The 13,998-nt window shown below is 47.1% G+C and overlaps 1 protein-coding gene across 2 annotated transcripts in view; it reads right to left on the reverse strand.

Moving 5' to 3' along the window:
- DPF3 (double PHD fingers 3) overlaps positions 1 to 13,998 on the reverse strand; it is a gene marked incomplete at its 5' end in the record, with an annotated part of 270,133 nt that overhangs the window by 125,353 nt on the left and 130,782 nt on the right. For both annotated transcript variants that reach the window (XR_013975648.1, XM_080942426.1), the window contains one exon: positions 7,805 to 7,912. Coding sequence is in view for 1 of the 2 variants with exons in the window: in XM_080942426.1 (XP_080798552.1) it covers positions 7,805 to 7,912 (108 nt within the window). The remainder of the gene's footprint in view (positions 1 to 7,804; positions 7,913 to 13,998) is intronic.

A 13,998-nucleotide genomic window follows, 5' to 3' on the forward strand; every position in this document is an offset into this window, starting at 1 on the left:
GAAGCCTAGAGACTATTAAAATGTGGGCCATGTACAAAAACAGTAGGGAACTAATTAAGATGCAGGATTTGCAAGCGCTGGGGAAGTTGGCCACAGCCTGCTCCCATCTGTAGAGTTCTGGCAGTTTGGTGCAGCAGGGACAGCACCCTGGGCAGGCTCAGACCTCCTCCTGAACCTTGGGGGCACTCCTCTGAGGGTCTTTGTCCCTGGTTTGTTGGCTGGCTTCTGACTTCCTCTGTTTGGGGGCATCCTGAGCTACAGTCTCCTACAGGTTTCCCACCCGCCTGTCAGCTCCCCCAGCAGCCAGAGGAAGGAAGGAAGTATATCCTGGTCATTCAACCCTAATCATTGAAAGGCTGCCCAAAACAAGAGAATGAGAGAAGGAACCAGAGCTCATTTCTGGCAGCCTTCCCTCCCATTACCCTTGGGATTCAGCAATGAGGGCAAAGACCCTAATGTTGCCTTGAGTGTTTCAGGCCAGGGGTGCTGGGAGCTGGGAGCAGGGAGCAGGAGAAATTCAGATTTTTTTAAGCCCTCTGTTTTCAAGCACCTGGATGAGTGTGTGTGTCAGGTCCTAGAGACGACAGTGCCAGTCCTGACCTGTTTCCCTTTAGTGACCCTCTGCTTCACCATCGATCCCCTCGAGAAATTAACTCCTAATCTGCACCACAGTTTCCCATTCTCGACAATGAAGACATCTCGTATCTTCCCAGGACCACAGGGACCAAAGGTCTGGAGTTGAGAGATGCTCAACTAGTCGAGCATTTAATACAGAGAGATATTAAGAAATAATCCGCCCCTCCCCAAAAAGCAGCTTTAGTCGCAGCACTCTGGAAACCGAGGCAGATAGATTTGTACAATTTAGAGTCCAGCCATATTCTACAGACTGAGTTCCAGGACAGCCAGGGCTTCCTAGTGAGATCTTGTCTTGAAAAAAATAAATAAAAGAAAGAAAGAAAGAAGAGGAAGAGAGGGAAGGAAGGAAGGAAGGATGGATGGATGGAAGGGTTAAAGTCTCCTTTTTTGAATGAAGTAGCTTTTGTCCACTACCTGCCCCCGCTTCACACCTTTCTCATCTGCTAACACCCTCCCTCTCAAGAATAGAGCTCTGTTCTTGGAGGAGTGACCAGGAGAAGGCCCCTTACTAGCCCCAGATTTCCCGTTGTAGGAATTGTGACATTTCTATGAGGCAAAATGCCTTGTGCTATTTCTGTGGCCAAGTGCAAGCTACAGAGAATACTGTTCTCAATTGTAAGTCAGCTAAGAGAAACTGTTGGGTGAGCTGTCCTTCAGACACCAGGCAGGTGGGAAGCCGTGGGACCTTAACTCATGGTAAATTGGGGGTGGGGCTTGAGAAACACAGAGCGTCCAGAGATAATATGGATTCTGGGACTTCAAAGAGTTCTTCCCATACCACACATGTGTCTTCCCAACAAGAAATAGAAGAGGGATGACAGTCACAGTGACAGAGGTGCGATGAAAGCAACAAGACCAAGGAGCCCCTCCATCTGGCTATCACTCTGGCCAGGAGCAAAGGACTTAATAGCAGCCACAGGAGGATGAGGCTCTTTTCGTCCCCACTCTGGGAGCCTCGTCACTGAAGATGAGCTCTGTCCTTCTGGAAGTGCAGGAGAGCCATGCCAGAACCGCCTTCAGGGAATCTCTAGACTGCTGAATACAGCCTCCCTCCCTGTTCCTGGACCTAGTTCCTTGACAACATACTGACCTCAGTCCAGACACAGGAAGAGCTGTTGTGCACTAGCCCCCAAGGATCTGCGGGGAGCTCAAGGAGAGGAGGCAGACAAGCTGCAGGCGGGCACAATGCTCACAGAGGCCTGTCTCTAGAAGATCTGATATGGAAGGTACTCGTGACATGGAGCAATCAAGCCCTAGGCAGAGACACAGACCAGGGTACCTTCTCCCACCCCAGAAGTGTAAAAAGGTGGAGAGTAGTCTCCAACATAAATTCACTGTTCTAGTTTCTGTACATATAAAGGGATTCAGTCCAGGATGGATAAATGATTGATTTTTAAAAAGTTTTGTCCGAAGATTATATACGATGTTACACAATTTATTTTTCCCAGTTATCCATATGTTTTAGACATCTTTGGTTTTTCTTGAGTCACTTTTTAAAAATTGTATTATTGATGCATACAAACATGTGTATGTGTGTGTGTCTGTGTGTGTGTGTGTGTGTGTGTGTGTGCATGTGGGGGGAGCACATATGCCATGCCACACACATGGGAGTTAGAAGACAACTTTGTGGAATTGGTTTACTCCTTACACCTTTGATCTAAGGATTAAACTCAGGTCACCTGGCTTCTTTGGTGACTACCTACCTGCTAAGCCTCCTCACTGGCCTATGCATCATAATTTTAAAATAATAAATAAAATAATATTCCATTTTATGAATGCAGTGTGCATCTAACTATGCCTCATCAAAGGGCTCTAGAATAGTTTCTAATCTTTGCTTTTTGTGAATATGAGAAATGCCACAATAACTAAATATGCTTATAGTTTAGATATTATGCATCTAAAAATTAAATTACTTATACTATGTGGTGTGGTAGTTTGAGTGAGGATGGCCCTCATTATCTATGTTTAAATTCTTGGTCCCTGGTTAGTGGAACTTTTTGCAAAGGATGAGGAGGTATGGCCTTATTAGAGGTATACCTCTGGCCCCATGCCAGGCCCAGTCTCTCTCTCTCTCTCTCTCTCTCTCTCTCTCTCTCTCTCTGTTGCCTATGAATCAGGAGGTAAAGCTCTCAACTACTGCTCTAGTGCTGTGCCTGACCATTTCACACGATAATGATCATGAACTAACCCTCTAAAACTGTAAGCAAGCCCGCAGTTAAATGCCTTCTTTTGAAAGAATTGCCTTGGTCACAGTGTCTCTTCACAGCAATAAAATAGTAACTAAGACACTATACATGATATAGCGCTAGCAAAAAAAGTATCTAGTCCAATAGATATTTCTGTGTTTTGTGGGTGTGTACATGTTTGTGCATGTGCACATATATGTCAGTGCACATGCATAAGTGTGCAATATGTAAAGGCCAGAGGTCAAAGTTGGTTTTCTTCTTCATTTACTCTCCTTCATACTTTTTCTTTGTTTTGGAGTGTGTGTGTGTGTGTGTGTGTCTATGTGTGTCTCTGTACATGCACACATGCAAAGATCAGAAGACAACCTGTTGGAGTCTGGCCTCTCCTACTATGTAGGTTCAGGGGGTCAAACTCAGGGCATCAGGCTTGGCAACAAGTACTGTCACATGCTGAGCCATCTTACAGACCCTCCACCTCCACCTTACCCCCTCTTCCTGAGACAGGATCTCATTTAACATGGAGCCGCAAGGCTCATGAACCCTCCTGCCTCTGCTTCCCTGGTTAGAGGTTAGAGGAGCTTGCCTGGCAAGCTGAGTTATCTCCTCAGCTCTGAGCCAGTACTTTTGAAATACTAAAGGGGCTACTTTATTTTAGACTACCCTCCACTGTCATAGACAGAAAGGACCATATCCCTCCTCGTACCTCTCACTATACAGACCCATTCCTGCATGCACACACACAGACACACACATGTGCACACACATACATGTACATATATATGCATACTTACACACATTGTCTTAGTCAGGTTTTTTATTCCTGCACAAGCATCATGACCAAGAAGCAAGTCAGGAAGGAAGGGGTTTATTCAGCTTACACTTCCACATGCTGTTTATCACCAAAGGAAGTCAGGACTGGAACTCAAGCAGGTCAGGAAGCAGGAGCTGATGCAGAGGCCATGGAGGGATGTCACTTACTGGCTTGCTTCCCCTGGCTTGCTCAGCCTGCTTTCTTATAGAACCCAGGTCTACCAGCCCAGGGATGGCACCGCCCACAATGGACTGGGCCCTCCCCCTTGATCACTAGTTGAGAAAATGCCTTATAGCTGGATCTCATGGAGGCATTTCCCCTCTGTGATAACTCCAGCTTGTGTCAAGTTGACACACAACCAGCCAGTACACATATACACTCATTTATACACATTCATGCTCACACATATAAACTTACATACACACACTTACACGTATACATACACATGCACACATATATGTACACATATACACACTTATACACATACATACACACATACTGAGCAGACCTAATATAAATTTCTAGCATGTTCTCCAGAAACTCCATCAGTGGTTCTCCTTTGAATCACACTCAGTGGTATCAGTCAAAACTCTGAGCTCTCTTAGAGCCCAAATCAAATGGAATAAAATTAAGAAATTACCATTTAAAAATATTGTCCAAATCCATTTAGAGAGGACATACTCCCAGAAAAGAGAAGAGGTCCGTTAAGTAGAAATTGCATTTTATAAATTATGAAGGCAGAGACACTAGGAAGTAAGCAGGCTGCACCACCACCCCCACGAGGGCACTGGAGAGGGGCTGCATTCCCCTACTCACCGGAACTGACATCCTTTTGTGGAAATCCAGCCAGAGACAGTGTCACTACTACTTTCACTCAAAGGTGCCTGTGTGCTCACTGAGGCCCGTGTTGAAGGTATATTCTTGAAACTTTCACTACGTTAGAATGGGGAGATGGCTCAGTCATTAAAGTGCTTGCATGCAAGCATGAGGTCTTGGGTTCAATCCCCCAGAATATATACTTAAAAATCAATAAACTCTAAAAGCTAGGCCCAATTTTATGTCCATGTCATCCCAACACTGACAAGGCAGAGAAAGAATTCCTGGGCTCACTAGGCAGACAGACCAGCTGAATTAGCAAGCTCAAGGCCAAGGGAGACCGTGTCTTATAAAACAAGGGGAATGGTTCCTGAGGATTGGTGCTCGAGATTGACCTCTGGCTTCTGTATAGTTAAACAGCCACACAAACACAGACTCACATGTGCACGCGCACACACACACACACACACACACACACACACATCCAAATTCCATCCTGTATTGTCTCCAGGAAGATGATGGCATGCTACTTTGATGGCATTTCATCCTGGCTGGTTCCAGGGCCAAGGCTACTCCTAGGTATCTTTTCTTGCCACTTGCAGAGATATTCTGAGCACCAGGCAGTACAGACTCAGAAAAGGCTGGCCAATAACTGGCACTTGGCCAAAAGCTTGGGGGTTTGGGGGTCAGGTTTCACGGGTTTCATAGTAGATCTGACTTTCAAAAGCAGGACCAAGTATCTCTGAGAAGCATGTATGGCTCTAAAGTTCCTCATCCCCAACCTCTGCTGTTTACAGTGTCTCAGCACCTGAGCCCTGACTGGAAGAACAGGCCTCCCAAGACATTGCAGCTGCAGTCACTGGGGACAAGGACATCGGTAAGAGTCCACACTCACAGAGCCATGACTGCTCTCTCCACAAAAGATTCTGCTCTACAGCCCTGAGTATCTTTGGTCTGAGCCTTTCTCCCTGAAATTGGTACGGGCACTTCTGCTTCATGATTGAAGCAGAGACTCTGGAAGTCTTTGCTGGAGTCTCAGACATAGCCACATGTGTTGGAGGGAACTGTTACCAAAACCCACCAGCCCTGCCTTCTCTCTCAACTGTCATGGTGGGCCAAGGATGGAGGCAGATCTCCAGCACCTATAAACACAACTGCTCCTACTCAGCCCTGACAGGAAGCAGATGCTGGGAGGCCAGGATACCTAATGCGAATGTCTACAGACAGACAGATGGAACTCTCAAAATCACTTTTGCCTCAGTCCCATGAGCAGTGGTCCAGGGCTCCTTGGACACCCCTGACTGTATCCACAGGCTGACTGTTCTCACCTATGAAGTAAGCTTAAAACACTGCTCCCTTCCATCCCCTCCCTAAGCCCCAGCCCCAGGTAGGAGCAGGTGTCTGCTGAGTGGGGAAAAGCTCTGGAAAGGGCTGTGTCAAGCACTATGCTAATCAGAAGCCACTGCTGGGGAACGTGGTGACTCAGGCCCCTGGATGACAAGAATTTGTGGGGCAGACATGAACCCAGCCAGCTATTCAGTCCTCCCTAGGGCTTCTCTGCCCCAGCTGGGGAAGGGACCCTCCTGCTAGATGCTGAGTCTGGGACCTCTCCATTAAAAGAGCACGTTGCACACCCCGCAATACATCTAGCCCCTCATGACAGTTCTGGGCACCCTGGATTTACTGTTCTGTGTATTTATCATGTCCCATGTTTGGTATGGGCTAATTAGGTTTGAGCTTGTAACATTACAACTGAAGGAATTGAATATTCAATACATATATTAATTTTATAATCATAAAGTAAATGTCTAAAGAGACCTATCTGCAGCATGTAGCAGCAGAAAACATTTCTGAATAGGAACTCAATAAATTTGGATTCCAGGCAGGGTTCATAAGAATTCCTGTGTGATTTTAAACAAATTTCTTAACCTGGCTGGACTTTGATAAAGTAGGGAGCTGGGGTTAATGATGCCTTCTGGTCTTTTATGCTAGAAGCATTTGATTCTAATGAAATCCACAGACTATTGTGCCTTTTCTTTCACTGTGTAACCCTGGCTGTCCTAGAACTTGCTATGTGGATCAGGTTGGCCTCGAACTCACCGAGATCCACCTGACTGCCCCCAGAGTGTTGAAATTATAGGTGTGTTCCATGCACCAAATGCATTTTTTTTCATTTTTGTTGTTGGTTTGGGTTTGTTTGTTTGTTTAGAAAGGCTCCCATATAGCGAGCGCAGACTGACCTAGAACTCACTACATTACCCAGCTGGCCTCAAGCCCATGTTGACTCCAGATGCCGCCACTACTGCTGCTGTCGCTGCTTGGGGGTCAAATCTTCTGTGTGGTCCTAGAGCCACACTGACTGATACCCATTCATTAGCCACATGTCTATTAGGTACCTGAAGTGTGGCTAGAACAAACTAGACATGGAAAAGTGCCAAACCACACACTGTAATTCAAACAGAAAATACAAGCACAGAACAGAACCACCAGAGTCCCCATCAGCCCTGGACTGGTGCTTGCTGGGATGACAGAACTTGTGCTAGCCTCTAGCCCTGAACACACTGAGGACAGTTCTGTGGCTAAAAAGCCAGTCACTCATTTGACATCCCACGGGTCTCTTTTACCCATTCACTGGGTGGGGTCGAAAGCAGAAGAAACCATAGAACATTAAGAGGTTCCTTGAGAAATAAGGATCCAACAACTGAGCAGGGGTGTGTGGCGAGACATAGATGTGAAGATAGAGAGCCAAGTGTCTGAAGTTACAGATGAGCCAAGGTAAAGAAGCCTGCACCCCGGGGATGCATTTCACAGCCTGACTCCCACAACCCCAAAGCAAGGTCTAGATTAAATGAGCTAGCCTTTTCATCCCAAACAGTGATATGGGTGTGTGTGAGGTAGTCCCCAAAGGACTCCTGATTCTTAGAGAAAGCATACCTGGGTCAATGTGTCTTTGTTGATGCCACAAGTAAGGGAGGACCTGAACCAAGCTTTGTATTGGGCTCTGGTAAAGAGGGATATTGCTGAGGCCTGGCCCCTGCTACTGCTAGCTGTGTTTTTCAAGGGTGACAGTGGAAATGAGATGGCACAGAACCCAAAGCCCAGAGAAGTTTGGAAGTCAACAGGAAATATTTACAGAGTGGGCACACACAAACGTGTGCCACATGGGCACCTTTCTTCTGCCAGAACCTTACCCTATTGAGGGTTTTTTGCTTGTTTTATTATTTTTGCTTTACTTTTTCTTGTAGTATCGGGGTTGAAGTCAAGACCTTGCACATACTTGACAATCACTCTTCTACTGATGGACCTGCAGCTGCCTTGGGCCAAGAAACTCACTATGTGGACACAGGGAACTCACCAGGTTTTATTTCCAGCAGTCGCAGCTTTGGGTCCTCTGGTGGGTGCAACCGTCGCTTCTTGCGCCAGCAGCGGGCAGGGTACGTGTACAGCTGGCCCGGGGCAAGGCCTGTGGACAGACACAATGTAAAGATAAAAGACGACAGACCCGAACGGGCACCACAGCTTCCTCTGCCCAACTTTGTAATCCACAGTGAGAGACGACTAGAGCACAGAGAGGTGAAGGAGCTTGTCAGTGTCACCCCAATAGGCCACGGGAGAGCCAAGGTACATCTGTGGTGACCTACACCATCACACTTTTCAGCAGGCCCATTGCCAGGCAGAGCCACTCCCTGTAAACTATCTTCTGAGTGCTGCATACATCACCTGTCAATAAAAAAATTTAATAAAAAAATTAAATAAGTAAAAACAAAACCCTGTGGCCTATACAAAAGGGTAGAATAGAAGAGACATCCAATAGGCAGAAAAGATTCTGGGATAGAGCCAAGCCCAGGAGGATTTTGCCCTGCACAAGAAGGAGGCCAGACACATGTGAGCAGGGCAGAGGTAATCGGTCACACAGCAGACCTTAGATTGGAATAAATGGGATATCGGGATATGAACTAGTCAGAGAACGAGCCAGAGCGAGTGGCCTCAGCATTTATTTATATAATAAAGCCTCAGAGTCATTATTCCTGGGAACAGGGATGCAGCTTACAACAAATACCCATACAACCAGCAGCCTGAGCCAAAGCTTATACCATCTGGTCTGCAGGAAATACCTGAGGAGCTGGGGACATGGAACGGGCTTGTCAAGAGTCCACCTTACCACCAGGTTTGTAAGGCAGTGGCCCTACAGTGACTGTTCCTCTGTCGGGGCCAGATTAGGCAGGCTCCCTTCAAAGAGGAACAGCGGAAGTCAGTGAGCCTACCTGAGAGAGAGCCTCAGCTAAAAGCATCTCAGAGACACAGCATCAAAAGACCCAGACATCCCTATAGTGCCCATTCAGAGGCCGGAAGATGGCCTGGGCAGCTCACAGAGGCAAGGCCTGCCCTGGACACCCACATGCATGCTCTGTGTTCCTAGACTTCCTGGCCCACATGTCAGGCCTCACACAAGGAAATCCAGAATTCCATGAGATGAACTTTTGTTTAGTAGTCCTTGGGATGGGTAAGCATCCCAAAAGCAGTTCCTGTCTACATTTGTCTTCAAACAGCACCAGCTCCACTGCTATGCCAAGCACCCTGCATGTACAAGTGTAAATAAAACACCACACACATGCACACAAGACAGAAGGGGGGAAGGTTTCTCAGTGTGTAGAACACTGGCTACACTAATGTGAGGACCTGAGCTCAATGCCCAGCACTAGAAGGCACATGTCTCTGACCCTAAGTGCTAGGGAGAAGTGAGGAAGACAGACAGATCCCAGGGGCTTGCTGGCAGCCAGTAAAGCCCAAACATCAAATTCTAGGTTCACTGAGCAACTCTGTCTCAAAAAATAAGGTGAAGAGGAATGAGAAAGATACCCAAGTTAATCTCCGACTTCCATGTGTATCATATGTATGTATGAGTAAGCACATCTGTACACATGCATACTTACATACATACATACATACATACATACATACATACATACATACATACACTAACACCACAGTTTCCATAAGCTCATTTGTCATTGTTGCTCATTTGCTGGGTTGAGTCCAAAACGGTGGCAACCACACCAATGGTAAAAGATCCAAAGTTCTCATGTAACTTTGCATGCTAAGTCTCACTTTGCTGATACAGCTGCTGCCGTGGTTTGCAGGATGGTAATATATTGGAGATTTCTACCCCTATTGACTCTCAGGAAATACTAAGGTTGGAGTTGGAAGGCCTAAGGATCAGCTTGTGCCAGGTGGCTAGAAGTCTAAATGAATCAAATAAATAACCTTGAGCTCCTTGGATGTGGAGAAAGGGGGCAGCTGTGACCTCTCTCTTGAAAAAAAGCGTCCCCAGAAATAGCTCCATGTTTCTGCTGTGAGCCACTTGAGGAAGATGTTATCTCTGGTCCTGACATTTCTGAAAAGATGCATGCACTCTGGATCCTATCCAGACATTCAAGTTACTTATGTGGAAGGTCCCCCGGGATCTTAGCAAGGATCCAGGTACTGGTCCACCCTTCTATATCACAGAACAAACCCCAGGAGTTACCACTCATTATGGGATAGTGACTCTGTAATCAGCTGAAACAGCAAATACTTGGAAAACTCAGAATTTTCAGAGCCCCAAATTCATACCAGACCTCTGCTCTGAAGGGAGTAAGCCTTTAAGAAAATGTAACTTTTTAAAGGAACTTTATAGGTTGTTTTAATGCCTAGTGAGACCCTCTGGAGGCCTGAATAACATCTACGATCTGCTTGCCTGTGTTTTCTGATGTATCAAGACTGGTTTAATGGCCTTTTCCTGTAAGATCCTCATCCCTTGTATTTCCCCCAAGGTAATATAATCAATTGTCTGCATCTTAGTGCCTCCCCCACTGGTTTGGAAAGCGCCAGGGTGGCAGGAATCACACCCTCGTTAGTCTCTCTGTACTTAGCACACCATATTTGGCAAAGTACATCTAGAAGCCATCATATAAACTCAGCCAGAATTAAACAAGCCTCAGAAATACAAGAAGGAAATAACCACTGGCCCTGTTGGTTCTGGCTCCAGGGTACTCAGTCACCCAGACACAAACCATTCAAGAAGGCTGGGATATTGCTTAGTGGTAGAGACCTTACCTGGTACCTATGGGACCCTAGGTTCAATTCCCATAACCACAAGAAAAGAAAAGTTCTTGTTTGGTAAGCCATCCAGAAAAGACTCTGAAAGGTGGTCCAGCCAGAGTGGCCAACATCCCTGTGGCCATCTCTACAATGGGTTCTCTTCCTGCCCTGTGCCCTGCTGATCCCTGGAATTTCCAACCTGAACCACGGCTGGTAAATGAGAAGAAAGTGACCCTGACCAGCACTCTCAAAGGATTTAAGAAGCCAAAATTTGAAAATGTCCACACGTGTCTAGGTTCTACATGTTCCCTACACTCTATCCACTGCCCTGCGGGTTAGTGGCACCGAGGCCATCAGCTGTTCAGCCACTCTCCTGGGGAGTTAAAGTTGGCAATGGTAGGGATGTATAGCCAGAAGACAGGTTGGCTTTACATTCTAAGGTGCACAGAAGAACCTCACATGCGTGAGCGTTAGAAAACACACAACCCCTGTGAGAGCCTGCCCCCTGTAAGAGCAGGTCACCAGAAATGCCTGCGGGGGGAGGGGTGGAACTATGGTGGAAATGAGCTGATGTTTGAGGAGACTCTGCAGCTATGAAGACTGGGCATGTGGCCGTTGATGACATCACAAACTAGTTGATACAGAAGAGTCTGGGACCCTGTGCCATGTGACAACCTCGGCCACGCCATTTCTCTACTCTTCAGCCACTAGGAAGGAAAGTTGTTCTCTTTTAATTTTGCTTTGAATCTGCCTTGTCTCAACCAGTAAATGGGCCCCAAAGCACTCCCCTAGGGCTCTTTAACCCTGGTTCCCCATGCTCCCTGACAAGCTGACAGACACCAGGTCCCCTTTATAGGACCAACGCATCCCTCCCTGCAAGCGGCAGTTATAGAGGAAAGAGCTGGCCCCGTGAGACTGGTGTTGTTTATCTCACGAGAACAGGAGGCACATAACTCAAAGGCCTGTGTGTGGGAAAGACAGGGAGGAGGAGGAAGAAAAGGATGGAGCCACAGCCACTGTCAGGGAAACCAACCTTGAGGACTGAGCCTAGAGTTAGGGGTGGATTTAAAGAAGAGGAAGTAGGAGGCAGGAGACACGATGGGAACCAATGATCCCTGGCAACCAAGGCCACGGCTACTGTTCCCACTAAGTCACAGACACCCCTGTAAAACGGCAACACTGTTGCCTGGAACTACAGCTCCGGTTCCCACACTGCCTGTGTGAAAGTTCAAGGGTGACTGGCACCGTCATACAGAAATTTGCAAGCTTGCTGGGAGAATTGGCTCCATGAAGAACTGCCACAGTTGGGCCTGATGTTTAAGCAGCCGGCAGACTGCACACGAATACCTCGCTTTGGACGTGGGTCTCGTTTGCAGGTGAGTTCGAATATCTCTGACCGTCTCAGCCAAGAAGGACTGGGAAGACAGAGCAACACAGAAATGGAACAGAAACAGAAGAAAGTGCAGCAGAAAAGGACTGAGAGACACCCTCTTGCTCCAGTCAGATTCAAATGGTGGAAGTTCAAGTCCGCAGAGGGGAAAGTTCTTCCGCAGTATCCTGTAGGTGGGAAGTAAAGACCACGTCACCACAATGGGTCATTAATGGTCTTCTTAGTGACAGACAGATAATGACAAGGGTTGGGAATTCATCACCAAGACTGAGCATTGAGTAGCCATAACCCAATCTTCCCTGTGCTGGAAAGAAAACCCATACATTCACAGGATGTTTTATTAGGTAACACCTGTGCCAACCTGCCTTTACTTTGAATCCAATTTCACCTTCCAGAAGCTGGCCGATTTGTCCAGCTTCTCTCCCAGCAGTCAACAGGAATCATCTCCATCCTGACCCCCAGTCCCATAAACCCGCTCATGTTGAATCATCTAAGAAGCCAAGAGAACCAGAGAGGAACAGGAGGGAGCATAGGAAGGAGACAGGAATATCCATTTGAATCCAGGTAACAGGATCAGAGACCACAGATGAAGGAACCAAATGCTGCTGGCCATTCATCACCTGTCCACAGCCCCACCAGGCCAGACAAAATGGGACATGCACTCCCGAGGCTCTACTCAGAGCTATCAGTCCCACCTAAAGAGCTCCTCCACATCTTGCTCCCATTGTGTGTCACCACAATGGGTCATTAATGACCTTCACATTGATGACAGACAGATAATGACAAGCATTGGAAATTCTGCACCAAGACTAGGCACTGAGTGGTTCTTGAGCTATTAATTCTGAATTAGAATCAGACTCATGCCAAGGCAGTTATAGTGAGGAACATGCCTGAATAAGAAATTTTGCACAGATAACTCTTCCTCATATCGCCTGGGCTCTATCTACACGTCTGCTTGGAAAACATCCGTTTTTGGACCATCCTCATAGGGCCAGAGGGATGAGCACAAGCCCCAGTCAGGGCTTGAAGAGTAGACAAGAGTGTTTCTGAAGCACACCAGGGCTGTGTCCCTGGAGCCCCACCCACATGCTCAGCTTAGCCCCACCCACATGCTCAGCTTAGCCCCACCCACATGCTCAGCTTAGCCCCACCCACATGCTCAGCTTAGCTCAGATCTGCCCTACTTCCAAGGCATTCATTGGAGCATTCATTCCTGACCCTTCCCTAAATGATGAGAGTTTGGGCAACTGGCACTGCACTTCAGGACTTAGTTCACATCACTGTGGGCATCCTCCTCCTGCACTAAGATTCTACCCTGGTGTCTCTTGTGCCATGACTACCCTGGCTTTCTCAGCATGGAAATGTGGCCTGCTTCTTCTGGTCCAGGGGTTTCCAAGCCTCACCCCTATCACCCTTAAATCGGGCACAGCAATAGATGCTGACATCCCCCAAGCTTTCCCTTTGGGACAGAAGCTCTACTAGACATGTAAGGGCTGAATCAGGAGGCTAAGGGTGACTTTGTAACCAGCCCTAATCGCTCAGCTCCTAATGATGTCTAGTTCATAGCATAGCATCTACCCACTTCACCCTACTCAAATCTCAGTGGGTCACCCATTGCCCAGAAACAGCAGGATCGAAGTTCTACCCTAGAGGAAACCAGCACCCAACACCAAGACCATAAGGAAAAGTGCCCCAGTCCTTCTGCCCGTGCCCACTGGTCCACTTCCTGTGGAATTCATTTGACTTTCACATCCATCAGCACTGCCAACTCTAACTGTTCAGGGAACATGCCTCACAATGACTTAGACACATTGTAACAAAGCATCTGAGATATATGAAGAAGCAGAAATCCACCAGGTCCCACTATGAACACTCAATGGAAGAGCTTAAAACACTGTTATTCCAGAAATAGTAGTTAGCACATGCCTTTAGTTCCAGCACTCGGGAGGCAGAGTTAGGTAGACTCCTATGGATTCAAATCAGGCCAGCCTGTTCTACATAGTAAGTTCTAGGCCAGCCAAGGCTACATAGTGAGATGCTATCAATAAAAGAAAGGAAGAAAGGAAGAAAGGGAAAAT

The sequence above is a fragment of the Micromys minutus genome (genome assembly GCF_963924665.1).
Source record: "Micromys minutus genome assembly, chromosome: 1".
Taxonomy (NCBI): Eukaryota; Metazoa; Chordata; class Mammalia; order Rodentia; family Muridae; genus Micromys; species Micromys minutus.